Source organism: Chamaea fasciata, unplaced genomic scaffold (genome assembly GCF_029207755.1).
Source record: "Chamaea fasciata isolate MVZ Bird 193981 ecotype frontalis unplaced genomic scaffold, bChaFas1.0.hap1 SCAF_2, whole genome shotgun sequence".
Lineage (NCBI taxonomy): Eukaryota > Metazoa > Chordata > Aves > Passeriformes > Sylviidae > Chamaea > Chamaea fasciata.
In genome coordinates this window covers 17,865,352-17,891,062 of record NW_027094087.1, presented here as the reverse complement: position 1 = coordinate 17,891,062, position 25,711 = coordinate 17,865,352, and the positions used below count along the sequence as shown (strand labels likewise).

The following is a 25,711-nucleotide window of genomic DNA, read 5'->3' as shown; positions in this document are numbered from 1 at the left end:
GTAGCTCCCCTCTTAATTACCATCACCAGTGCTGGTTTGGTCTGTGCTAAGGAAACCCTGCCCATGAGTACTGCTGGATGCCTGGGGAGCACCAGTACCTTTATTTGTGTCTGCAAGACACGTGCTGACTTGGTTGCCTCTGCAGCATGCCTGTTAGCGTGGCTGAGTTGGATTTCCATCTCATTGAGGTCCCCTTCCATCTTCTTCTTAAGCCGGATGGCCTCGTTTCTGCTGCGGGCTTCAGAATCCAAGGTGGACTGCAGTGAATCTATGGCACGTTGCTGGTTTCTCCTGAAAAGGACATGAAGGATGGATGGAATGATTTTCCCCTCTGTACAGGGACATAGAAGTATTTGCAGCAGTACTTCACTGGCATAGGTAGCTCACATGGGTAGCATACATAGTTTCCAGTGCCTCACTGCTGTCTAACTGGCTGGTGTGCTTCACACCCTCAGCTAACTCCTGACCTGTAAGCACCTCTAGCATCCTTCTTCTGTGTTTCCTTTAGCAGTACTGGAGCAAGGAGTGCTCTCAGAGCTCTCGTAAACACAAGCAAGTACGGGTTTGAACCTGACAAGAAGCACTTTCAGTCACTTGGTAAAATATTTACTGAATAATTTCCTGGAGTGATTTACATCTCAGCCTTTTGCTGAAGGCATTAGTGGAGGGGATTAATCCAACTGAGGGTAGGTTGCTACATTGTAAGCTCTAGGTGCTCTTTATAGTAAATGGCATGTGTAAGCTACAATTTATTGTGTCTTAAAATAGATGTTGAAAAAACTTTCCTTGTGCTAATTATAAGGGGAATGAGTCATTAATATAAATCTGTGTTATGGACATCTAAATTTAGAAGTGATTAAACCCACCCAATTGACAGCCTGGTCCCCCTGGGAAAGACAGCTTAGTGTCAATTTAAAGACAAAACAGATACAAACAGCCTAATTTTCTTGATTCTGTAACAGAGAAGTCTTACAACAGAAGTTTTGCTCTCTTAAAACCAGGAAGTAACTCAAAGCACAGAACATGACATGCATGGAAACACTTATTTCACTGCTGGCCAAGTTCTGCTGGAAGTGTAGGAGTTCTAGGAAATTACCAAGTCAACAAGAAAAATTTGAGTGCTTTATTGCTTCAGCAAGTTCAGCAAGATACTGAACTGTGCCCTAGACTCCCAGAAAACAACACAGAATGTCTGCTGAAAACTCATTGTGAAGCTGAAGCAGAAAGCACTGATTAGCACAGCTTGTCCTGAAATCTCTGCAATCCAGACATCTGCAGGACACCAGAAGGTGAAAAGGCCAAAATATTCTCTGTTTTGAAGCAGTTAACATATCAGTCTCTCTGGGTGTGCTGGCCAGGGTGGGCCTTGGACTTCCCCTTCCCGAACCTTTAGCCTATCAATGACCAATGACATGATTCTTGAATTAATGACATTACACTACTGATTAATTCATGGCCAAAGGTTTCTGAATAACTGCACAGATATATAGACTAGCATGGCCTCTTCTTAAGGGTGTAACTCTTCAGACTTGCTTTTTGCTGGGTGGGAGGGGAGAGACAAAAGACACCATCCTCCTCTCACCTAACTGCTTTCCATTTTTTCCTGTTTATCCCCTTACCTGCAAGTTCCTCTTCTGTTCCATTCACACTTTCTGCATGTCTGCAGTTCTCACTGCTCACCCAATGGTGTACACATAACAGCAAGCTCCTCACATCCTCCCACACTCAGTGTAGCTGTAATTGCATAAATTAACTAAATGCCTTCAGATAACATAGGTTTGAGCACCACTGAGGCAAATACTGCTGATTTTGCCTGGGGGTCCCCTTGGGAGGCAGCCATCCCACACAGGATTAGGAGATGACAGCTCTCTAGACCTACTTGCCTCCATCCTGTCAACATCTAGAGTTAGTGGCCCTGGTCTGCTGTGAATTGATTATGCCAGCCAGTTCTTTTACAGCTGCAGTGTGTAATGCATGATGGGTTTAATTGTAGACTGTCAGAGACTGATCTGACAGGAATATTTGAACTGAGCAAGGGAAATGTGGCACGGCTACCCTTTGGCAAATAGTCAGAGCTGTTTTGGTTTCTGGTACAGACAGTACATGGCATAGCTACCTGCTCTGCATTTAACTGGCTTGGGTCTTGAGAATAGTTCCAGTATTTTCAGACTTTTCCCTTAAGAAACATGCTGCTTCTTGCACAGTACCTTATATTGTCCATTTCTTCCTCCTTTTCTGTCAGTTTTCTTTCAAACTCTGCTTTAACCTGAGAAAGTTCAAGCTGAAAACGAAGGGTCTTACTTTCTTCATGCTCCAAAGCTCCCTGAAATAGAAACACCAAGAGCTTACAAAGCAGGAATTGATTTTTTCCCTCCAAACTACAAACAGCTGCACAAACATGATCCCGTCACACTTCTCTTCCTGTTTCCTCCTGTCTCTCTCTCTAAGCAAGGACACAAGTAGCTTACATGGCAAAACAACACATTTATTTGCCTTCTAATGCAACCTGACAGCTGGAAAACCGAGCAGCAAGCTCCTCAGAGGACAAATTGTCAAACAGTCCTCAGCTCACAAAAAACACCCAAACAACACACCCACACCTTCAGCCCTGCCTGCATGGTTTTGACATCAACAGATGTTCCCTGCTCCACACCTCTGTACAGACACCCTCTGGAAATTCACAGGCCTGTAAAGGGACAGGGATAAGCTAAAACAAGATTGTTGTTGGGAGAGTGAAGGGGTCCACACATCCATCCCCTCCCACTCACAAAAATCTCTCCAGATCACAAAGTGTTAGAAACTTCACAATTACATAATCTTATTGGGCAAGATGACTTCAAGGAAAGAAATAACAGCCATCAGCTCTGTATGACAAAATGCAGAAACTCACTGCCCGTTCTTTCCAATTAACATGAAGACAAATCTGTGAAATGGGTGATTTGTCCCTATGTCTTTATTTCCACAATTCTCTCATACATAGAAGTGAAGAACTAAGCAGACAACAGCCCATAAAGAAATAACAAGGCCTCTGACTTTCAGGTCTTGCATAAGCCAGGCTCAGTATCATTCTGTCTTCCTGCTGCTCTCACTGAACACGAACAAAAGCACAGAACTGAACATCGTATTTGGGGAGGTGCTCTCTGAAGGATGGAACTGCACAAGCTTAGTTATGCTTCCCTCGAGAGAATGAGGCAACAGAATGAGGATTGTGAAAACAAAGCTGTACAAAATCCCTGCTGATCTCCAGCCAACATGCAGCAGGTCAGTCAAATACACACATCATGACCAGGAGCCACAACATATTACTGGGAACAGCACGTGGAAATTCTTTGTTATCAGCAGTGACTGCCAGGGGCCCAAATTCACAAGAAAGGGAGAAAATCTGCATTAACCCATTTCTTTTGCATCGACAGTAACATACATCACTATTTTACTTTTGTTAGTTCCTAATACCACTGAGTTTTAGAAAGCCATTCCACACAGTCCTGGAAAGTAAAGTGAGGGATCTAAGTGCCCCTTAGGTCCCTCAAGAACTGATGTATTCTTCCTAGCAAGGGAAGATTTTTGACAGGGTACATAATCATTCTCCACATCTCAAAGCTGTGGAAGGAAGACATGCTCTTTGCTCTGCTCTGATTATGATACCTATTTGTCTGGCTGTGTAATCCCTGCAATGTATAAAGCATCCTATAACAGACAAAAGAAGTTGCACAGCATTGAAGTTATTAACAGATTCCTTTCGCTGAATGACTTTTGGTTTAGCAGATATTATTTAGATGCAATTCAAAAGAAATGCAGCCTTCACTGAAAATCCCTTGCTTCTGCCAGCACCATGTACACCCTTTCTTAGCCTTGTAATGCATCTCACTTCCAAAAAAATCTCTCTGCTGAGCCCTTTAAGTGAATAACAAGGATTTCTGGTTGAATTGTTCTGTATTGGTTTGTTTCTGGAAATTGGGATGAGGCAACCCTCTTGGGTATGTGCCTACTTGGCATTGTAGAAATTAAAGCAGTGAGGCCAAAAATGTCTACCGAATTCCTACAGGACTGTTTTCATTTGTCTTCTGAGACTACTGCATTTTCTAAAGCAGGCTGCAGTATCCAACACAATATCTGTAAAAGAGAAAGTCATCAGGAGGCTTGTTTTCTCATTCTCATAGACAAGAAATGGTGAATTTGCTGTTGGAAACTAGATGGTTGAAATATCTGATAAAAGAGGGTAAGACCACAATTTTCAGCATTTCTATTTTCTGAAAGATTGAAATGTTCTACATCAAAGTGAGCAAGGACTGAATTTTGAGACAGTGGGCAGAAGATTGCCGAGCTTCCTGAAAATGAAAAACAAACACCAAACCAACCAGCCAGAGGAGGGTAATAAGGCTAGTGAAGGGTCTAGAAAATGTGTCTTATGTGGAACAGCTGAGGGAGTTGGGTTTGTTTAGTCACAAGAGAAGATTCAGGGAGACCTCATCACTCTCTATGATTCCCTGTAAAGAGGTTGTAGTGAGCTGGGAGTCAGGCTCTTCTGCCTACAGTGAGGACTAGAGAAAATGGCATAAAGCTCAGACAGGGGAGATGAAGATTAGATATTAAAGGGGAAAAAAAGTCACTGTATTTCACTGTTCAGGCCTTGGAATAGGCTGTCCAAGGAGGTGGTGCAGTCCCCATACTTTGAGGTATTCAAGGAACAACTGGATCTGGTCCTGGGCAACATGGTTTAGTGGTTTAGGGGTTTCAGGGGTAGTGCAGGGTGGATGGTTGGGCTGGATGATCTCAAAGGTCTCTTCCAACCTTGATTCCATGATTCTAACAAAAGCCCAAAGGCTACAAGGCACCTCCTTGCAAAAGGCGTCCACTGATGATCACAGGCCTGACATCTCCAAGAGTCACTAGTCACTCTTGAAGATGCTGGCTAGCAAGTATATACTGGCTACCGAGTTCCTGCTGGGTGCAGAGAAATTGCACATGCTAGAAATCAACACATTGGCTGTTTTCCTGAGAAGATGAAAAGGATGGAAAATCCTGGTAAAGACATCCTCTTCCTTTTCCCTTGAGCTTTCTTTCCTTACCTCTGCTTCTTCCAAAGCTAGCTGAACTTCTGACTTCTCTTGCTCAACCTGCTTCTTGATTTTTTCTATTTCATGGAGACTCTTGTTTCCTTCACTAATCTGGTTGGTCAGATCAGAAATCTCCTCTGAAACAAAAGAGAATGGATGGATTTAGCAAACAGAGTTTGGAACATCCTGCAATTCATGGAGCGTGATTAGAGCACCCATGCCTCAAACTGCTACCTCAAGGGCTCTTCTGTACAAGAGCCCTGCCTTACTTTCACTTACAGCAAGTTTTTTCATCCAAACAACTTGAAGGCACAGCTTTACTTGTGCATGCTTTTTGAAGTGGCAATAATGATTTAGTTTTTATCTGATCTGCAAGCTAGGAACACCATGATCTGCTGTCTAGGCTTCACCCACTGCACCTCTATCATTTCTCTTGTTCCTCCCTTGAGATTGCCTCCTCTTCCAGTGAGTTTCACTGACAGGGGGCAAAGGGAAGCCTCTTCTGTGCTCTGGCCATACCAGTCTTCGTGTTCAAAACATTCACTGGCAGCATCAGTGTCTCAAATGACATTGGAAAGCTCATCTCAGGATGAGATAAACATCTTTCCCCACAGCTGCTGCAGGCCACCTGCACCCCTCCAGCCATCTGCTGATGTGGCTCTTGCAGTGGCTGCAGGATCTGAATGAAGGCTACCTTGGAGGTTCTTGTTTTCCCTTTTCAAAGTCTCCAAGTGGTCCAGTGTCTCCTCATAGGCATTCTTCAGCTTGAAGAGCTCAGTGCTGAGGCCACGGGCCTCCTTCTGGGAAGCCTCCAGCTCTGCCTGTGACTCCTCGTACTTCTGCTTCCAGTCATTGATGATCTTGTCAAAACCACGCTGCTTCTTGTCCAGGGAGGCAGCTGCTGAGTTGGCCTTCTCCAGGTCAATCATCATGTCTTCCAGCTCATTCTGCAGCCTGTGCTTTGTCTTTTCCAGAGAAGAGCACTTGGCATTGGCTGCCTCAATTGCTTCCTCAGCTTCTTGCAGGCGAGCAGCGAGCTTCTTCCTACCAGGTGGGAAGACACAGTGAAATGACCAAGTGTCACTGCTGCCATGTTATCCAGAAAAACTGACCCCAAAGCAATAATTCAGTAACTCAGTTCTGAAAGGGAAAACAGGGAGGTGCTGAGGATGAGGATGGGGCAAGGGGAAGAGGAACAGAGAGGGAAGTTGAGCCTCTAGAGAGAAGGGGCTATGATGAAAAAAAACAGTTTAAATTATGAATACTGGCATGTGGCAAAACATTTTGTGTGTGTCTGTGAATATTTGAAATTGAACTTCTGAACTCTCAGGCAGCAGCTAGCTGTTTACTAGCTGTAACCAGTATGGGCTGTTTGTAAATGTTTTATAAGACCTGTTCTAAATGACAGTGTCATTTTCCAGTTAAGAGATATGAGACAACCACCAGTTAGGAGGCTGGTCATGCCCTAGACTTTTGTTGATAGACTATTTAGATTTGGAAAACAGGGAGTCCTGGCAAGAAAAGGTGCTGGAAAGAAAGGATGGCCTAGAAAGAGGATCATGGAGATAATAGATGAAGAAAATATGCTGAAAGTGTGGTAAGATCTGGCAGATCAGAGATGTGCAGAAGCAGAAGGTGGAGATGTTCAGAGACCTTGCCCAGCAACCTTAGCCTGGTAACTGGGAGCAGCTGTACAGTGTGAACCAACATGACTTTCTGCCCTACTTTCTCAGGGCAGCCATCATCTGCCAGTGGGAAAGGGAAGTCAAGACCAAGGAGACATAGTACTGGGCTGGGGCAAAGTAAGAGAGTGTGACGTAACAAAGTAGGACTATCTGATTTTGTTTGTTCTCAAATAAACCCCAGTATCCACAGCCACTACTCCAGAGACAAGTGCTCAGCAGAGACATTGACCTGTACAAGCAATATGAAGAACAGAAGGACAGCCTCAAATTACAGCATTGAGTCAGAGGTACTTTCCAACCAGGAAAGTTTCCAACCCCATTTCTTTAGCACACAACACGACCTGGTGAGCACAGTCCTGCCAGTCAAGGGCACGCCAAAGCCCACATAACTCACTTGGCATCTTCCAGCTCCTCAGTTCTCTGAATGGCATCAGTCTCATACTTTGTTCTCCACTGTGCCACTTCTGCATTTCCCTTGGAGAGAGCCCGCTGCAGCTCTGCCTTGGCTTCCTGCTCCTCCTCATACTGCTCCCGCAAGAGATCACAGTCGTGCCTGGCCGCTTGCAGGGCATGAGCCAGGGCATTTTTGGACTGCAGGGATAGAAAGGTCACAACATTGAGAGGTTATCTACAGCAAAACCAAAACAAACAGCCCCTAGAAATTCAAATGGAGGCTTAAGGTTATTTTTTCCTTTTTGCCTCTGGCTTTGACAGTCCAGGTCAAGTGAGGTGAAAATTGTTTGAAGTCATCCCTAACTGGTGACGTGAAGGAAGAAGCTATCAAGACTGAGAATAATTTAACAATTTTGGAGAAACACCCTAGACTTTTATGATGTAAGATCTGAGATTTTGGCTATCCTACTAAGTAAGTTTTATTTAGCATTTATGTATGCTGATGATTTTCCCAAACTCTTCTGTTGTGACTTGCCTCAGTCAGGGGCAGCAACATATATCAGTACAACTAGTAGGAATCATTGTCACTCCTATGTCCCATTTCAGGTTTTATCTAGGCTACAATTGAACATGAACACTTTTCACCATTCCATTTCAAGGAATGGGACACAGTTAAAGCATTACCTTGGTTTCCTCTTCTAGCTGTCTTTTGAGTTCTTCAATCTGTTGTGTAAAGGATGTTTTTCCCCGGGACAGCTGACTTATCAGTGACTCCTTCTCTTCAAGTTGTCTAGTAAACTCACCTGCCGCAAGATTTGACAAATAAACAAAAAACCAAAAACCCAACAAAAACAAAACAAAGCAACCCAAAAACCAACAACAAAAAAGATGCTGAAATGACAAAGTTGCAGTCAAAAATCATAGTCCCACCTGTCTAATTCTGCTGACGAAAAGAACTCATAGTGATTGTGATTGACTTGTTGTAAAGCTACTTCCAAAGTTTTTACCATCAGATACTTCACCACGATAGGTTTTTCTTAGATTTTCTTTATTTTTTCTTTTTTTGGGTGGGTTTAGTGACTTGAGTTTTCTTGTTTGATCAGTTGGGGTTTTTTTGTACTGCCAATAGCTTGTTTCATTAATTTTACTTCAGTTTGTGGATCAGACTAGACTGATGCTTACTTTCATGGGCAGTTATAGCTGGTTTTACTTTTTTTCACTTTTTTATATTGCTTTTCCACAGACTTCTCTTAAAAGGGCTGCAAAGCACCCTGAGAACCTCAAAATGACCAGCATACAGAACAGATGAACACATAAGGAAAACTTTATTGGGCACAGGAAGTGTGTCACTGCAGGGTGAAAACCAGTCTTTCAGGAGACACAGAAGTTACAATGAACAGGAAACGAAAAATATGTCTTTGAAAATACACAGAACAGTGATGTCTGGTGAGGATGCAGCAATTTAATAATACTGCTTTGGCCAGAAAGGTAGCAAGAAGTTAGAGGATATGTGATATTTAGAGGATATGTGAACATCATCTAGGGTGCAGTGCTCAAGGTCAAGCTGAGGAAGATGGGATTCACACAGGCCCAACTCCTTTTTCCCCTCTAGCATTTCTAGATGCACATATCCTTGTTCCTGAAACAATAGGTACCTAGGCGGCCTGGCACATCCTGAGTTCTGAGCTGGCACATCCAATTTGGTTCATGAGACTGTATCACTATATGCTGATAAATGTGGTTATAGGTTTGTTTTAAAAGCCAGTCCAAGGCAAAGTTTCCCCACCGAGGTTATAAGAATACTGAAGACAGAAATGTCAAAAGACACAAAGCTGCTGCTCCATTCAGCAATCCCAACCCTGCAACCTTCAGAGCAGATGCCATTGCAGAACACATCTCACTGATGCAATGCAGAGGTGCCCCTGATAAATTCCTGGGAAACAGTCTATCTGGGCCAAACATGCACATACCGTTCTCACTCTGGAGTTTAGTCTTCTGAGTAGTGAGGTCGTTCATGAGGCGGGTCATTTCCTCCAGTTTTGTTTTTGTCTCATTCAGATGGTCTTCATAAGTGCGACAAAGCTTCTCTGCATTGGCCTAATGGGAATCAGGAGAAAAGACAAAGAAAGCTGTAGCCTCCAGACAAACATTTGGAAGCTGTAGCCTTCAGCAAAGACACAAGTATCACAGTAGTAGAGCAGTGAAGAACAGCCCCATGTCTATGATCCTACGCCATGGGACTCCCCATCAGACCACATTCCCCATTTGTTTTCCCTGAATTGTGTTCTGAATGTAACCACCAGTGTAAAAAGACTCTGCAAGAACTTCAGCACCAGTCACATGCCTATGAAGTTCAGGCATAGCTGCCTCATAATTGCTAGATGGGAAAATCACCTCCAATGAAAATTGCTCTTCTGATTCTGCTTTAATTGCCATTTATCATAAATTGGGTTTAATGACAGCTTTCTAACTCTGAGAATACTGACATTTCTTTTCCTCACTTGCACTGAAAGAAATCTATTTCGAGTGCTCTGAAAGCTACTGAGCTTCTCTACTCAGGAAACAAAATCCACAATTCAGCTGTAGGAAGTGAAAATACACAGTGTGATCATGCAAGCCTTTGCTTTGCACTCCTGGTAACATGGATCAAAACTCTGAACCAAGGGCAGGATCTGAAAGGAGTCTGCTTAGGGTGAGAGATATCCTGACTTGGATGGCATCACTCCAGTTGTCACCAGCCTGGAAGAGCCTAATTTACTTGACATGTTTTTGTGCCCTGAGATACATGGATAAACAATATGCCTGGGACTAAGGGTGCACTGTGTGTTTCAGACAGGCCATCTTAACTGCTGTCCCATCCCTAGGGAAGAAGGATTGTACCACCAGCTGGTTAAGGGACACACAGTGCAAGACACCACTTTCCAAAACCCTTCAGCCATACCAGATGTCCTGGGAAACCTTTAGACCAGCCTTAGCTCCCCATGACTTTTAGGGGCTTTGGGAAGCCTCAGGACCCTTACTTTTCCCTTAACCATCTGCTCCATGTTGGACGACAGATCATCCACTTCCATCTTCAGCTCGCTTTTCTCCTTCTCCAGTTTCTGCTTGACCCTCTGCAGGTTGTCCAGCTGTTCCCCCATCTCGGCCACGCTGTCTGCGTGCTTCTTCCTCAGTGTGGCGGCCGTGGCCTCGTAGTGCAGTGTGGCCTCCTCCAGGTCCCGCCGCAGCTTCAGGAACTCCGCCTCGCGCTTCTTGTTCATCTCCAGCTGGGCAGCTGTGGCTCCCCCGGCCTCCTCCAGCCTCTCACTCAGCTCCTCCAGCTCTCGGGCCAAATCTGACCTCTGCTTTTCCACCTTGGCTCGAGCAGCTCTTTCTGCTTCTAACTCCTCTTCTAGTTCTTCTATACGAGCCTGCCAGAGAAACATGGACACTTTTGGGTCAGTTTTATGAGGATTCCCATCAGAAGACCATGAGGTACTTTACAAGCTGTTAAACCCTCTGCCAACCCACCTTTTGCCTCACCAGCAGAAGCTCAGCAGTTAAAGGACCTGCCTATTTGTGCCAGTAAATCAGATCCTGAGCTGCAGTAATGATGATGAGTCACATCTTGCTTGCAGTAGATTGCCCTGCAAGTTCTGGTTCAAGACATATAGGTCCAGTGCATTGACCTTACGTTCACGTGTTTGACATTCAGCTGAAGTATATGTGAGGAGTTACATGCTAGTAGAAATAACGGCAACAAATTCTCATTTTAAGACCTCCATGACTGGAGTAATTTCTGTCTAGGAGTGTTAAGACAGGGCTTCAAACAGCAGTGTGTAGAACTGCCTGAATAATGAATATTTATTGGAAGCAGTCTTTTTTATTAAAAGATAATTTTCACCAATCTGCACTTTACATCCAAGTTATACAAATATTCTTTGTTAACAAAAAAAAGGTAGAGCTGTTATTTTTGGGTCCAGACATTGTGTTTGGACTGTGATAAACTTCCTTGACCTTTTAATTTCTGTTGAAAGCTTCCTGTGTGTTTTAACCTTTCCTCTAAATTTTAAATCCAGGCTTATCACTGCTGAACTCCTTTCCAGCAACTACCCTCACCTCCATGGTTTGGAACAATATTATTTGCTTAAAACAAAACACCAGAGCCTTTCTGCCTTGCCTGAAAACACTACCATTCTGTGGTCATCTGTCCTTCTACTGGGAGGAAACACTTTAGAGCAACCATCCTGAGGGAAAAACGGGATCTGTCTGGGAAGCTATGGAGATGTACCACTTTGTGTCTCAAAGAGGAGTTGCAGCTAGCCATGAAAAGTTTCTGCAAGGTCTTTCAGTGAGGCTCAAAGAGAAACCTGCCCTAAGATACATGATAAAAAAGCAAGCTGACCTGAAGCTCCTTGATCTTCTTCTGCAGCTGCATCACTATAGCTTGTTCATCTTCTATCTTGGAATTCAGCTGGCTCATTTCAAATTCTTTCCTGGAACAGAAAGGAAAATCCTACTGTGACAATTTGCCTTGAATCTTCAAGTTAGGATTTTGAAATTTTTAAAGACTTGTTCAATAAAACTTCTGACGTGTCTAAAAATGAAAACAATTCTCATGTATTGCAATTTGCATGAAAACACATTTTCATCTGAGCAGCAGTTTCCAGTCAAGCCTCTGCATGCATTTGTGCAATTATATTTCTGGTTCTTTCTGTCATACAAAAACAATGCTATTTTCAGACTCAATGGAAAAACATATTTAGCAGAGTCAGGTCTCCTAACAATACTACCACAGCTAGTTAGGATGAACAACTTAAGAGAATTTCTTCAGCCTTTTCCTCTAAGCAATGAAAAACATTAGTAAGTTTCTGTGTTGCTTTTTTAATGTAGGAAGGTTTAATAAATTTTAGTGTTTCAGGTATCTTGTACACAAGAGTAATTTTGCCTCCCTCCTTGGCTACACATTTTCATAATGGAATTTTCATTCAGCCACCCTCAGGGAGGATGACACACCTGAAGGCTCTTAAATGACGATCCAGCTGGGCTGCTTTATTTGGTACAACAGAATCAACTTACTTTTTCAGCTTTTCTTCCATCTGCAGCTTATCATTCTCCAAGTCCATGACACTCTCTTGGGTCAGCTTCAAATCCCCTTCCAGTTTGCGTTTTGCCCTTTCTAGATCCATCCTTATTTTCTTCTCTTGTTCCAGTGATCCTTCAAGCTTTAGGAGCAAAGTCACTTAATAAATATATTGAATACAGATGGTTTACAACAGTCAAAATGTAGGCTATGCCCATTTCTGTGCTGAGTTCTAGTGAACTGTGAAGCAGAAGCACTTAAGCACAAGCATCCTAGTTTACAGGGTTTGTTTTCTAGCAGCCAGTGGGCATATGGGTTGAAGAAACAGAACAAAAGGGTTAGTCCATGCTTTACATTTGTGCAAACATTACAGTTCTCTTAGTGGCAAAGTTCTGTTTGACTTCATGCCAGTTACAGTGCAAGTTGGGAGGATTTTCCCTTGTTATTGCAATCCTTTGAAAGGCTGAATTCAGATCAATTTTTGTGGTGTTCCTGTAATTATACCTTTTACAGACAGTACGAGGAGTACATTTCTAAAAGGAGAGGAATGTATTTCAAAGTTTTTCAACCTTTCAGTCTCATGAAAGGTCCACTGTAAGTGATGGTCAAACAAGCCTTGTAAAACATAAAGGAAGAGCCAGCTTACATCATCCACTTGCTGTTCCAATTTCACTTTAGCTTTGCTCAGTGTGTTGACCTTGTCCTCTTCTGCTTGTAGGTCATCTAGAACTTGCTGATGAGATTCCTGCAAAGACTTTTTCTCCTTGGTAAGTTTGCTGATATTCTCATCAAGTGTTGCCATTTCTTCTGTCAGATTTTTGACCTGTGTGAGAAAGGAAGAAGTGCTTTAAGACTTTGAAGGGAGGGATTATCATAATATGTTTCAAATGACTATCTGGTCTGAATTTGTAAGCAGGAAAACAAGGGAAAGAAAGGGATCCCTGCCCTCCCAGCAGCTCATGGCTTTTTGAGTAAAATTGCCATCACGGGAGTTAATGTCTGCCAGTTTTTTGTGTAGAGATAGTACATTATTTCAAATATACTAAATTCTTTTCAGAGTCACTCCCATGGTGATGGACTCCAGCTTCTGATTCTCTCTGGGAGGAGTAAGAGATGAGCTTTTTACATTTACAGGCTTTAAGGAGGAGAGCTGGAGGAATTCATGGTTACAGCATAAGATTGTTTAGTTAAAAATGCCCCAAATAGCTATAATTCTTTAGCTGAAGTGCAGTAAGACTCAGTTTAAAAAAAAAGGAAACGTAGGCTCAGAGGTAACAATTTTTTCCCTCGTGAGGTCAAATTACTGTATCTACTGACCCTTCAGTGTGGCCTGTGTTAACAGTGTGAAACCATCAGAAGACCCATAGCACTTATCATAAAGGTAATCCATGCCCAGCCTCTTTTGAACACATGATGAAGTTCTGAATGTACCTTGTTTTCAGTAGCATGTTTCTCTTTTTCTACTTTTGCAAGTGTTATTTCAAGATCATCAATATCCTTCTTGAGCTCAGAGCACTCATCTTCCAATTTTCTCTTCTTAGAAGTCAGCTCGGAATTCATCTCTTCCTCATCCTCAACCCTCTCTGTCAGTTCTTTGACTTTAGCTTCCAGCTGAATCTTGGATTTAATCAACAAGTCGCAACGTTCCTCGGCATCTGCCAGAGTGTCTTGCTCCTGGTGTGGCAAAAGGAAGAGGACAGCAATGACTGCCTGGCCTTTTTTCTCCCTCACTTGTCCCCTAGCCTGGAACTGCTCAGGGAGCCTGATACAAAGCAACAAAGCAGAGTGACAAAAATTTCCTGCTCTTGATTTCAGGAGACAAGTACTTAACAGAGCAGGATGAGATAATGATGAGCATGACTAATCACATGTGAGATTACTTGCATGTGTTACTGCCATGGACATTGCCTTGAACAGAATCTGTTAAGATTTGCATTGTTAGCCCACCTGGTTATATGCTAAAATGTGAGAACTTCTATCCACTCTGAATTTTGGCAAGGATCTGAAAAGATCAACAGCTCATTTTTATTAAATTCCACTAACACTCCAGTCTGTAAACCTCTGAGTTTCAAAGAGCATCTAGTAAGTATTTAAATCTTGTGTCTACTCACAGCTTGGAGCTGGAGAAGCAAATCATTTTTTTCCTGAACTAAAGAGACTTGCTTTTCCTCAAGTTCCTTTCTCCGGGCTTCGGATTTTTCCAGGGCCTCCTTCAGTTTCAAGAACTCTTCCTTCATATTGGCCATCTCCTTTTCAGTTTCTGCAGTCTTCAGGAGAGGCTTGATCTTGAAGAAGAGCTTCATCCAAGGCCAGTTCTTGACAGCCATAAAAGCGCGGATGTTCCACTGAATTACAAGAAGGGCGTCCCTGGTTTAAGAGAAAACAAACAAAATTCCCTAAATCTTAGCCTGAATTGAAAAAGTGAGGGTTTCTTTTTGATTCTCAGTCAGTTTATAGTTTCTTTCTGAGCAGTATTTGGAACTAATTTGGTACTAATTTCCAAGAGATACAAGAAACTTCCTCCAGATCTCTTTATTTTCAGGGACACAAAAAATTTCCAAATCTAATTTTCACCAAAGCTGTAGGCTACTAATATACAGTTGCTGTTATTTTTATCACACATACACTTGAAGCTTTTAATTTAGGGTTATCCATAGCCTTAGGGACTGTAATTAATGGCTCTATTCAGCTTATAATTAGATGGTAATTACTATTATCTGCTAAGATTTAAGGAGGTGCCTTCATACCTGCGCTCCACTATCTTCTGAAACTCAATCCGCATCAATCTGCCGCGTGCTCTTGCCTGGATCATTGTTAAGATTTTTGCGAGTCTCTCATCCCTCATTTCTTCTAGATGGCCCAAGAGACCAGCCTTGAAGAACACCTGGTGCATGCACAGATGTCAGTTCACCACACAGAAGGATTTATATCAGAGCTACAATGACCTTGCTGAAATGGTTCACACTGGTATTCTTATTGACACAAACTAGGAGAGTATAGAGGGCCAAATACTATTTGCATAAGGGACTTCACTGTACAGTTCCAGAGCTGTTTTAAAACTGGGCTTTATCTCCCCAGTTTTGAATAGGCCAAACTATTTCATCGCCACAATACCTTTCAGCTGTAGCAGGGTTCCAAGTAGGTCAGCTGAACCACAACTCCTGACTCCCAGAAATCCCAGCTAATGGGATCATGTGAGAATTGCTCATGGCCTCATTTCAAAAGATGCTGCTGATCTTTTGGTCCATCTATGTTTGAATGTACCTATATTATACTAAATAAGCTATTGTTTTACTGGGGGGCATGGAGCATTAGCTGCTGCTGTGTCTGCTTTGTATAGTTGCTCTCATAAAAGCTTTGTAGGCATTTCAGCCAGAGAGTTAATTTCCTCTAGCACATCTTAGAACCTACTATCACTTTGCTGCTATTTCGCTGGTTTCTTGTGTTATTAAATATCCATTAAATACCACCACCAGCAATTGCAAACTTGCTGCAATTTAATCTGCAAATTAAATACCAGATCTTCACTAGTCTCTTTACATAAGCAATGATAGTCTCTTCCAGTAACCTTGGTGTGCCCAAAACGATATTGGGTATGGTCAACATCTAAAGATGCCATCAGTTTTTCAGCAGCTTTTCTGCTATCCACAAATTTATCCTCTGGGATTGCTCCTGGATTCAGGATGCGGTACCTGTTAATAACAAATGAAAAATATGTAAAATCGGCTTAGATTCTGCTTTAGTTTTTTTCCCCTCTTCCCCTCTAAACTTAAAAAATCAAAAAAACCTGAACAAAAACACCCAGGGTAATCACCTGCTTTGTATCTACACAGATGCAAGGAAGAGCAGAATTCTACCTTCCATGTCAGGCAAACTGAACGGAAGATAAACTTGCATGGAACAGGAGACAATCATAGCTCTTCATTACCTTTGTTTGAAGTCAGCATAAAGCACCCTGTTTGGGAAACCCTTCCGGCAAATGCGGATGCCTTCCAGGACACCATTACAGCGGAGCTGATGCAAGACAAGGAATGCATCCATTTCGCCTGCAGGGGAAAAACAAGGCTAAATTAAAAGGAGTTTCTCCATAGGGCTTCATCCTCATTTCCCCAAGGAAACCGGAAGATGTGAGATGTCATCTTCTGAGAGAGCAACATGATTGGGTAAGGTAAAAAGTACAGACAATATTTAAGTACAATCTGATGACTCGGAAGTAAGTAATAAAACGCCAGAGTTAAATATTCTAAAATTTTAGGAGTATTGTCTTTTTCATACCTGGTGTTTTTGATTCATTTGGGATAATGCATCGTACAAAGTGAGGGGCTGTAGATTTTAGGTTAGTCATCAGCTTATTTAAATTTTCCTAGAACAGACACATTAAAAACATGATTAGCTTTAGTAATTTAGTGGAATTCCAATCACTGTTTCTTTAGTTTGCTGGTTATTAATTTAAGAAGCTCATTTTTCTAAAAATGCTCCAACAAAACTATATGCTTACCAAAATTATTAGAGAGAAATATGTTCAAATAGACCAAAATACGATTTAACATTATTATAGGATTTCACATCACTTTTAGCAAAGAAGATATGTGTTCTACTTACAGCCCCAGAAACTGAAAACCCCAGATGAACAGCAAGCAAGACTCAGCGTAATTCAGTGGAGCATTTCTGTAAAGCCAACTGCATCTTTGCCAGTCACTTCCCCACTCAGTGGGGAGAGCTCACCCTTCCCACCCACTCCCCATAAAGGCTGGGGTTTTGTCACCTGGCCAGACATTTTCCTTATATTGGTCTTAATCAGACATGTCCCAGGCAGACAGCAAGCTAGCTTAGAAGAAGCCAACCGTTCAGTGATCACCGGGCTCTGGGGAAAATGTTTTGGTAAGATACAGGTCTCCATTTCCTGTGGTTTCCCTTCATGGGGAGAATCTCCAAACAAGATAAGATGACATGACTAGTGGGTAACTACCCCCTTCCCAACCTGAGGTTTACCTACATTACAGCGTCCTCAATGTTAGCCATAGAAATGGTAGTAACGGTAAAAAAATGGTTAATAGCCCCATTTTTCCTCAGGCACATCCTAGTGACAGCTTCCACCAGGAGCACATGCCAGTCCCACAAGAAGGGAATAATTGAGGAAACAAGAGGCTTTATGCCACTTTATTCAACACCTTTTGCTTTCCATGACTGCTGTAACCCTAGGATCCAATTACAAGCAGTAATCAGATAGGGACTAGCAAATTGTAACCAGTTCCTGTTCTAAAGACAAGCATGAAGCTGTAAGCAATAAAATAAGTTATATAGGACCATTTGTGACTTTCTCAAACACAGTAAAAAGAGCAATTTCTTAACTGCTCCAAGATGATGAAATGGAGCAACCCCTGGCATGCAGTTTTACTAGCAGTGTATTTCCTTAGCCAAGGTCAATAACCCTGTCCACAAGTCAATTTTCAATGTTGGATTTCAATCTTTTTCCTGTCCATTACAGTCCTAAACATTCTTCTTCAATGCGATGTCTTAACTCAAACCGCCAGGTGTGGAGAGGTAACAAACCTTGTGCAATGAGGACACTGTTTGAAAAGAAGCACCTTTCTTGCGTTTCTTTTCTCCACCCTGGTCACCTAAGGAGGAAAAAAGAAGCATAAACAAATCTGTATCTCAGTAAGGGGTGTAGGTAGAGTGTGGAAAACAGACCATTTTAATTGTGCTGCTCTATTTGATTAAAAGGCTCTGATTGCTCAAATTTTATACAAGACATTCTGAAAATCATGTGTGATACATCACACATTTGCAGCTCTCTGTCCATAGTTAGGAATTTTGTCAAAAGCCATTGTATACTTTCTGGATTGCATTTGCATTTCAGATCTATACTGCATCGCTTCTTATGCAGAAAAGCTCATAAATATGAACATGGCAGAAAAATAGCTTTTAACAAAAGCAATTTGTAGTTCATTAAAAGCTCTGCAGGATGAGATGATGTAGAAAAAGAAAAACTTAAAGAAAAATAATGCTTATGGAAAATTTATGCTGCACATTGTACTGTATAGAAACTGATTCTCTGCTATACAAGCACTGAACTTGTTCAAGTAAGATTTGTCTAGAATAGAGGGAAATAAATATTTGTAATTCTAGATGTAGTGACTTTGCATCTCCTGAATTTTGCTTAAAGCTTTGGAGTCAAAATCACTCAGATCCTCCCAAGGAATGCTAGTTTCTGACAAGACCTTTACAAAGTTTCACAGGTTCCTGACATGACCCAAAAATGTACAGCAGTTGCTGCAGCTTTCTAAGCAGTGGGCCACTGGATCATTCCCAACAGATCTGTCACCTGTCAACATAAAAGGAGAAGTGAAGAGTGCAACGTGCTTGATGCAATTATCCGCAGTCTTTCCCCCTTCAGCAGGTGACACTGCTGAGACTGGAAAAGGCTAATCTGGGCAGGCTGTTCCTTTCTCCTGACACCGAACAAAAACAACACAGTATTCAGACAGACAGGAACATCCAGAGGCAAATAGGCATTTAGTAACTTGTAAGGATTTGCTCGTGGCAGGATGTTTGCTATTTACATTCAGCTTCATCTCATTCCCATTACGAAGTCTTCAGCTTGCTTGCTTCCTAGAAAAGTGTCATGTGATGAATCACGAGAGCATCTCTTGAAATGAGGTTTCTAATAAACAGCCTGTAAGTGATTACAACTTCAGGACATAAGAGCTACATTTTTGTAATGAACACCAGTTAATTTACTTAAGATCAATTTTCTGAATGTTTGCCACTTGTCTTCTCACAAATAAAAGTGTTCTATGTAAAAGATAGAGACTAAATATGTCCTCAGATATACATTATTACATTGTACATTAGTACAATGTACGTTGTCAAATAAAAAAGCAGCAGCAAGTAAAAAGGAAGACGGTGGCAAAGCCTTCTACTGTGGCCAATGTGACATGGTGTGCCACTACCTTCAGTGTGTATTTGCCACTAATCCAATAAAATATTCTAAAACTCTCTCTTAAACTTGGTATTTCTTATTTATTTTAGTGGGGCTAGCAAGGGGTACTACAGCATGAGAAACAAGAGCTGTTCTTTTTTTTTTTTTGCATTTATGTACACAGTCTTTTGTGCAACACTTGGCTGCATATCTGAACACTTGCATGCTCAAACTCCCACTGGGTTGTTCCTTGCCACTGTTGCTCAGAGGTACTATACATTCAACCTAGATGAGTTAATGGTCTCCTTCCTATAACTGGCAAACTCCTACAGTTGCTGTGCTTATCTAAATAATTAGTCACTGCCTCAATCTGGCATTGAGGCAATTGCAGTTGAGAGAATTGCTTAGTTTCTGAAATTCATTCCCTAGCACACATCCCAAAACCCAAAGAAAGCCCATGTGAGTGAGTTCTGCTTACCACTGTCAGCGCCAATGTAGCTTTCAAACAAGCTTGCCAGGAGTTTGTTGGATGATTTCTGGAAAATGCCTACTACAGTTTCATTAAGCGGGTCCTTGTTCTTCTCCAGCCACCCAATGATGTTGTAGGGAACCTACCGCAAGGCATTGAAAACAAGCCAGAGGTTGCAAATGTTCCCCTTCAGAGCAGCCAGGAGTTCTTTGCAGTTTGGCTTGAAGCCAATGACTTTTTGTGAAGAGCTGTGCTCAGAGCACTACCAGCTGCCCTGGTTTTCATCACTTCCCCTCCAGTTCTCTGCTTCCTAATTCCCAAACCTCTCTTCCCAATAATTAGCATGTGAATCCCACACACCCCTTCCAAACTATCTAGTCCCTACATCTTCTCATGGACTCCATGTGGTTCTCTGTGGAGATACCATGTGGTACTGGTGGCCCAGGAACCCTATTAGAAAGTGCTGAAATATAAATCACACAAGTAATAATATAACCTCAAAATAGCATGCTACACTGGAATAATAAGGGTTTTCTAGTAGAATCTTAATGATTACAAAGTAACTCCAGGATTTTGCCACAACTCTGTTTAGTGGGAAAATGTTGCATTATCAGAACCACAAGGGAATAGAAATTCTAATTTTCTTTGCTGAATGCATTAACAACTACAGATAAGTACCAAGATCAGCATTATTTCTTTTAATAATTACAAAATTAGCCTTATGCTCAATTAGAATTTGAAATTAACAGCATCAGGTAAATTCCTGCTCTGCTATGCTGAGGCTTCTTATCAATTGTAGTTTGATTAAAAAATTCCTGTGACCCTCTCAAATTCTTTCTGCCTATCTGGTCTGAAAACAAAACTTCAAAACTGGACAAGTTTTGGCTCAGTTATCACAGTACTGGATTATGTTCTCATTCACCTCATCACCAGTGAACCTGTAAACTGAACCACCACATTGGTCCTAAAAGGACTAAAAAGTGATACATTTATTTTTTTTAACCGTCCCTTGAGTTAAAGCATATATTAGTTCACTTTGCCAGGAAACTGAGGTGAAAGTTAGATGCCGCTGCTGTTTAATTACTAGTCTTAGTCAGATTGGAGGAAAAGTGATAAAGGCAAAGCAAGGTATACTTCCAGCAAAAGTACTATTAGCTCTCCTCAGTTTATTTCATTCTATTTGTGCATCTAAGGAGCAGATGTCCTGGAGTCTGGTGGCATCTTACTCTGCTGCAACACTTGTGCAGAGAGAGTAGATACTTGCTTTTAATCACCTTTCCTTTCTTCCCCTCTCCATCCTTCCCACCCTCCCTTGCGTGCTACAGCGAAATCCCACCTGGAAGATCTCTGATACAAAGTCTACCTGCTAGCAGAGGAACTTACTGCACCAGCATAATGAAGGAGTTCAAAGTGAGCTTCATATTTCCTTTTCTTATCAGGCCTGGGCTTCTGTAAGTTTGGTGACTTCCCAAGATGGTTGTCATAGAGTTTGGATTTGAATGTCATATCTGTAGCTTTTGGGAACATGCACTCCTCTTCAAGGATAGACAGGATTCCCAGTGGCTGTGGATTTAAGAGCATCTTTGTTGGGAAATGTTTAGGCCACCTGATTGCAGTGGCTATGCAGCCTGTAAGTTTTATCTGATGGAATTTTAAGCCTGCAAAATTTTTTCTCAACCTGAGGAGGAAGTCTTTGACTATTCTGTTAAAGTAGTAACCACCCTGTTGCCTATTCAGTATGTCACCTTTGACTATTCAGTATGTCACTTCTGCCTTAGGAGGCTTTATGATGGTTTCCAGGAAGAGTTTGATTTATCTTTCCTGGCAGCTGGACCAACTAGCATTTTATCATTCATGTCTTAGGAAGAGATGAACAAACCTCGTAGCACTGGGCAGATTGTTTTTGAGGGGTTAGGATCACGCACAGATATCCTGCCCTTGGACAAGAAAATGATCAAATAGAAGACCACTTAATAATCAGACTTTCTAATTCTGCTGTTATGAATTTCCTTCTAATGCAGGATGCAAAATTTTGTGTTTCCTCTCAGATCAGCAAGGTTAGATGCTGCGCCATAAAACATGGAAGAAAGAGAGATACAAAGAGAGGTTATACAGCAGGGGACAGCTGCCCCACAAGGACCCCATTACACTCCCAAAGAAAGGAAGAGGAAAGGCATATCCCATTCTGAGGAATTGGTGAGAGGTTTCTTTCCTTTTCAAGGTAGAAAGAGCGCAAAGAACTTTGCACATCAGCATGTAATGTGAGAAAGAGGAGCCTCACAGGAGATGTACAGGGCACAAGACTGAAACATTGCATTTGCCCTGAGAAGCTGATGACTTTGATGTTAATCATATGCGGTTAAGACTAAATGGAGGAACAGCAGGGACAGAAAAAAGATTAAAGTGCTAACCAGGGAAGATATTGCAGCCATACAAATTACCAGCTACAGTTTGTTGGCTGCTGTTGGCTCTGTAAGGCAGAATTCCAAAGGTAAAGCTGAGTAGCCACAAATACTGATTTTCCTTTGATTCTGTGTTGCAGGTAGAAAGGCAAGGAACGTGTCATGTTGTTTATCCTACTCTGTTCACTGGGCCATGAGGACACATCCAAGGGAGCATCACAGATAAAACCATTTCAGTGAATACTCCTTGGCATGTACATACCTTCTCAATTAGATCAATGCAGGCCTGCAGGTCCATGCCAAAGTCAATGAATACCCAGTCAATGCCTTCCTTCTTATACTCTTCTTGCTCCAGGACAAACATGTGATGATTGAAAAACTGTTGCAGTTTCTCATTGGTGTAATTGATGCACAGCTGCTCAAAGCTGTTAAACTGCAGAAAGAGAGAAAAAAGAAGCATTTGCATTGCAGTTAACTTGGTGGAGCAGCAAGAAGGAAACTGTTTACAGCCCAAAGCATATCAGATGTTGTTCCCAGGAACTATTGGCATGTCCAGCCAAGTGGTTTTTATATTTATTCATGGAAAAAAAAAAAAAAAACCAACATGTAAAATCATGCACATTATTTGCCTTATGGCTTTCTCAGTACTTTGCCTTCTGTTCATTTAGAAAGAGAAACACCCAACCAAGAGCTATCTCTATAAAAGATGCCAATCTTTTATGTCCTTCCACCCAGCCCTCACACATTAATACTCACATCAAAGATTTCAAACCCAGCAATATCCAGGACTCCAATGAAGAACTGTCTTGGCAGCTTAGTGTCCAAGGTCTTGTTGATACGGACCACTAGCCATTTGAACATTCGGTCGTACACTGCCTTAGATAAGGCCCCAACAGCATACAGAACCTAAAATACATGTTTTAGAATACTGCAGTGTGAAACAAAGTAACCTATGGGACACAAAGATTTTGCAGACTAGTAGAATAGTAGACTATTTCAATGTCTGTTTACAGTTTAAATGAAATTTCCCAGTGGTTTGTATAACCACCAAGGCATAGTTAATACAACATAGTCTCTCCTATTATCTCTGCTAAATTTCCTTCAAATCTCTGCTAAATATATGGATGCCTACTAACATGGATGTAAAGTGCTCACAAAGTACGTCTTGGGAAACAGTTGGACAGCAAGTTCCAAATGTTTAAATCCGTTATATTTCTGTAGAAGCAAGATAGCATAAACTCACAGGCCAGATGCCAGCTATGATGTCCAGAGCTACTGACAGAGCAGGGTGGAGATTTATGCTCAAGTTGTTAATTGACTTCTTCCTCTAATTTTTGAGGGATGCTATGGCATGAGCAGGCAATAGGAAAGGTTTGTCTGAAGTATTTTCTTTAGCCTGTGCACATTTGCATCATTAGGATACACCTCTAGCAGTTTTCAGGTTTCTGAGCCTGTACCACAGGCCATCTTCAAACAGCAACTTTTATTGTAACCAAAACACTGCAGCATCTTCTACAATATTGCTACAGCTGCAGCATAGCAACCCAAGGACTCTTTTTCCCTTAAATTAGGAGATAACTTTAAGTGGATATTGCCTTTAGCTGATTGAGGTCACACAGAGATTAAAATTACATGAATAATGAATGAGTGATGAGTGAATAAATAATCCATGGCTTAAATCTTCTAGGTAACTATTCTCATCCAGAATTAGCTATCAGTCCCCGTGTGGTTTTACTCCACCTGGTTTTCTGGAGTGGCTGCTACTAACACATCAGAAAAACAATTCTATCTAAAGTAGTGCTGGCCAATATACCTTTGTCTGTCTCCTCCGCTCAATTTCACCATATATTTCACCAAGTTTGGGGATACAAAATGAAAACAGGTAATAGAGACTCATGTTAATATTTGTAACAGCTGTCTGTCTCTGAGATGTTACAGGCAAATCCTCAAGGCTTGCAGGACACGTATCCAAATGTCCTGAAAGTGTCTCCTTACCTGTTCAACGCTTTGACCTTTGGTCACGTACTCGTTGCCAACTTTCACTCTAGGATGCAGCAGACCCTTAATCAAATCAGAGGAGTTAATTCCCATCAGGTAAGCAGCTTTATCAGCACCTGGTCAGGAGAAACAAGGTTTCAATTGGCTTTAAACTTCTACATGGAAACATGCCCAGCTAAAAAAAGAAAAATATTAAGTACATTCACTTTGAAAGATGAATTGGATAAAGGCCTTGGTCTCAGTGATTTGTGTTAGGCATGCCTGTACTCTCTCTTATGTTAGGTCATATACACCAGTTGCTGCAAGAATCTCACTTATGAAACTCTTCAAATTTAGGGAAAAGAATCTCCACACTGGTTATAGACAGTTTCAGGTACAAGAGAAAATAAAAGAAGCAGGACCTGAAGTCATGAAAGAGAAAGTTAAGGCAGCAGGATTTCACAACCATTTTGTGCAAATAGTCTCAAAAATGGAATTTGATCTTGTTAGTCTGACTGTGTCTGTTCATCTCCTGCTGAGCAAGGTTATTCACCACTGATTAATCATGTTACAAATACAGCACTCTTGGCTGATCAGGAGCTGCAGTGTACAAGAACAAAGTAAACAGGCTGCTACTTCTTCAGCACAGTGCCTGTTACATGCCAGACTTTTGAAGCTGAGGAGTAATTTTTAGTGTTATTCTTACTTTCAGTGCCATCAGCCTCTGCCTGCTCTTCTCGAGGTCTTTGCTTGAATTTCATATTCCCAAAGTGCATGATGGCACCTGTGAGCTTGTAGGAACCAGCCTTCTCATCAGGCACAAATCCCAAGATGTCCATGGCTTGCTGTGAAAAGGGAATACAGATATGTTGTCACCTCCCTGCTCAAAAGCAGTGGTGTTTGCAGCCCCTCAATCTACCTCTGCATGGCTGATATTGCTATCCTGCCAAGGGGTGTTATCACCCAAAGTAGCCACTGGAACACCCTGAAGACCCAGCAGTGGCAGGGAAGCCAGGGCAGAGCTCTCTTCATCTACCATTTTATATATAAGTATCATAAAAGGTGGGCATTACATGGAACAAGGCCAGATTCCAAAGTGTGACAGTTTACCAGGCCTTGTGCTTCACAGTCTGAATGCTGTTAAGACCCAATCCTGCTTTTGCTTTAGTCCAATAGTTTCAGGGAAAGAAGTTGGGCTCCTCCCAGCAGTCTTCCTCCCCTGATCTAGGAAACACAAAGTAAAATCCGTACAGACTTACATCTGTTGCCAACAATTCTTCTCCATCGTCCAAGTTGTCCACTGTCACTACTCCTTGTGAGCAGAAGTGGTAGTCATATGGGTTGGTAGAGATCAGGAGCATGTCTGTAAAAGAGCTGCTAAGGTCAAAACTGCCATCCATTCAGGTTATCCTCGAAAATGGAGATGAAAACATCAACTGTAGCCTACATTTGTCCCTGCACTACCGAGATGTTTTGTTGTTTTTATTTTAACAGCTGCAGGGCAGAAACCAGCTCTCTTATTTTTCTATGTTAGTCTGAAGATGTAGAGAAAGTGTGAATAGAAAGAATACAGAAATACTGCATATTAACATCTACTGTGCATACACATCTATTGAGCATGTATTGCAGTAATTGAGTTAATAATTTCCTGTACAGTCCTACTTTCTGCCTTGCATGCTTTTAGGTGAAAAAAATCCCATCTAAGTAGAGAGGAGAAAAATACTTTGGGATGATCCAAGAC

At 41.8% G+C, this 25,711-nt stretch overlaps 1 protein-coding gene across 1 annotated transcript in view; it reads right to left on the bottom strand.

Annotated features, from left to right (window-relative positions):
* Window positions 1-25,711, bottom strand: part of MYH15 (myosin heavy chain 15) — a 43,747-nt gene that overhangs the window by 7,005 nt on the left and 11,031 nt on the right. The window contains exons 11-35 of the mRNA XM_066175133.1: window positions 25,230-25,333; window positions 24,677-24,815; window positions 23,989-24,107; window positions 22,750-22,899; window positions 22,256-22,426; window positions 20,975-21,154; window positions 19,601-19,733; window positions 17,751-17,818; window positions 16,473-16,560; window positions 16,126-16,243; window positions 15,766-15,889; window positions 14,945-15,081; window positions 14,309-14,564; window positions 13,629-13,871; window positions 12,844-13,020; window positions 12,194-12,339; window positions 11,520-11,610; window positions 10,156-10,545; window positions 9,106-9,232; window positions 7,820-7,938; window positions 7,137-7,333; window positions 5,752-6,101; window positions 5,070-5,194; window positions 2,208-2,323; window positions 99-291 (exon numbers count right to left, since the gene is read on the bottom strand). Of these exons, the coding sequence (XP_066031230.1) occupies window positions 99-291; window positions 2,208-2,323; window positions 5,070-5,194; window positions 5,752-6,101; window positions 7,137-7,333; window positions 7,820-7,938; window positions 9,106-9,232; window positions 10,156-10,545; window positions 11,520-11,610; window positions 12,194-12,339; window positions 12,844-13,020; window positions 13,629-13,871; window positions 14,309-14,564; window positions 14,945-15,081; window positions 15,766-15,889; window positions 16,126-16,243; window positions 16,473-16,560; window positions 17,751-17,818; window positions 19,601-19,733; window positions 20,975-21,154; window positions 22,256-22,426; window positions 22,750-22,899; window positions 23,989-24,107; window positions 24,677-24,815; window positions 25,230-25,333 (4,061 nt within the window). The remainder of the gene's footprint in view (window positions 1-98; window positions 292-2,207; window positions 2,324-5,069; window positions 5,195-5,751; window positions 6,102-7,136; window positions 7,334-7,819; window positions 7,939-9,105; window positions 9,233-10,155; window positions 10,546-11,519; window positions 11,611-12,193; window positions 12,340-12,843; window positions 13,021-13,628; window positions 13,872-14,308; window positions 14,565-14,944; window positions 15,082-15,765; window positions 15,890-16,125; window positions 16,244-16,472; window positions 16,561-17,750; window positions 17,819-19,600; window positions 19,734-20,974; window positions 21,155-22,255; window positions 22,427-22,749; window positions 22,900-23,988; window positions 24,108-24,676; window positions 24,816-25,229; window positions 25,334-25,711) is intronic.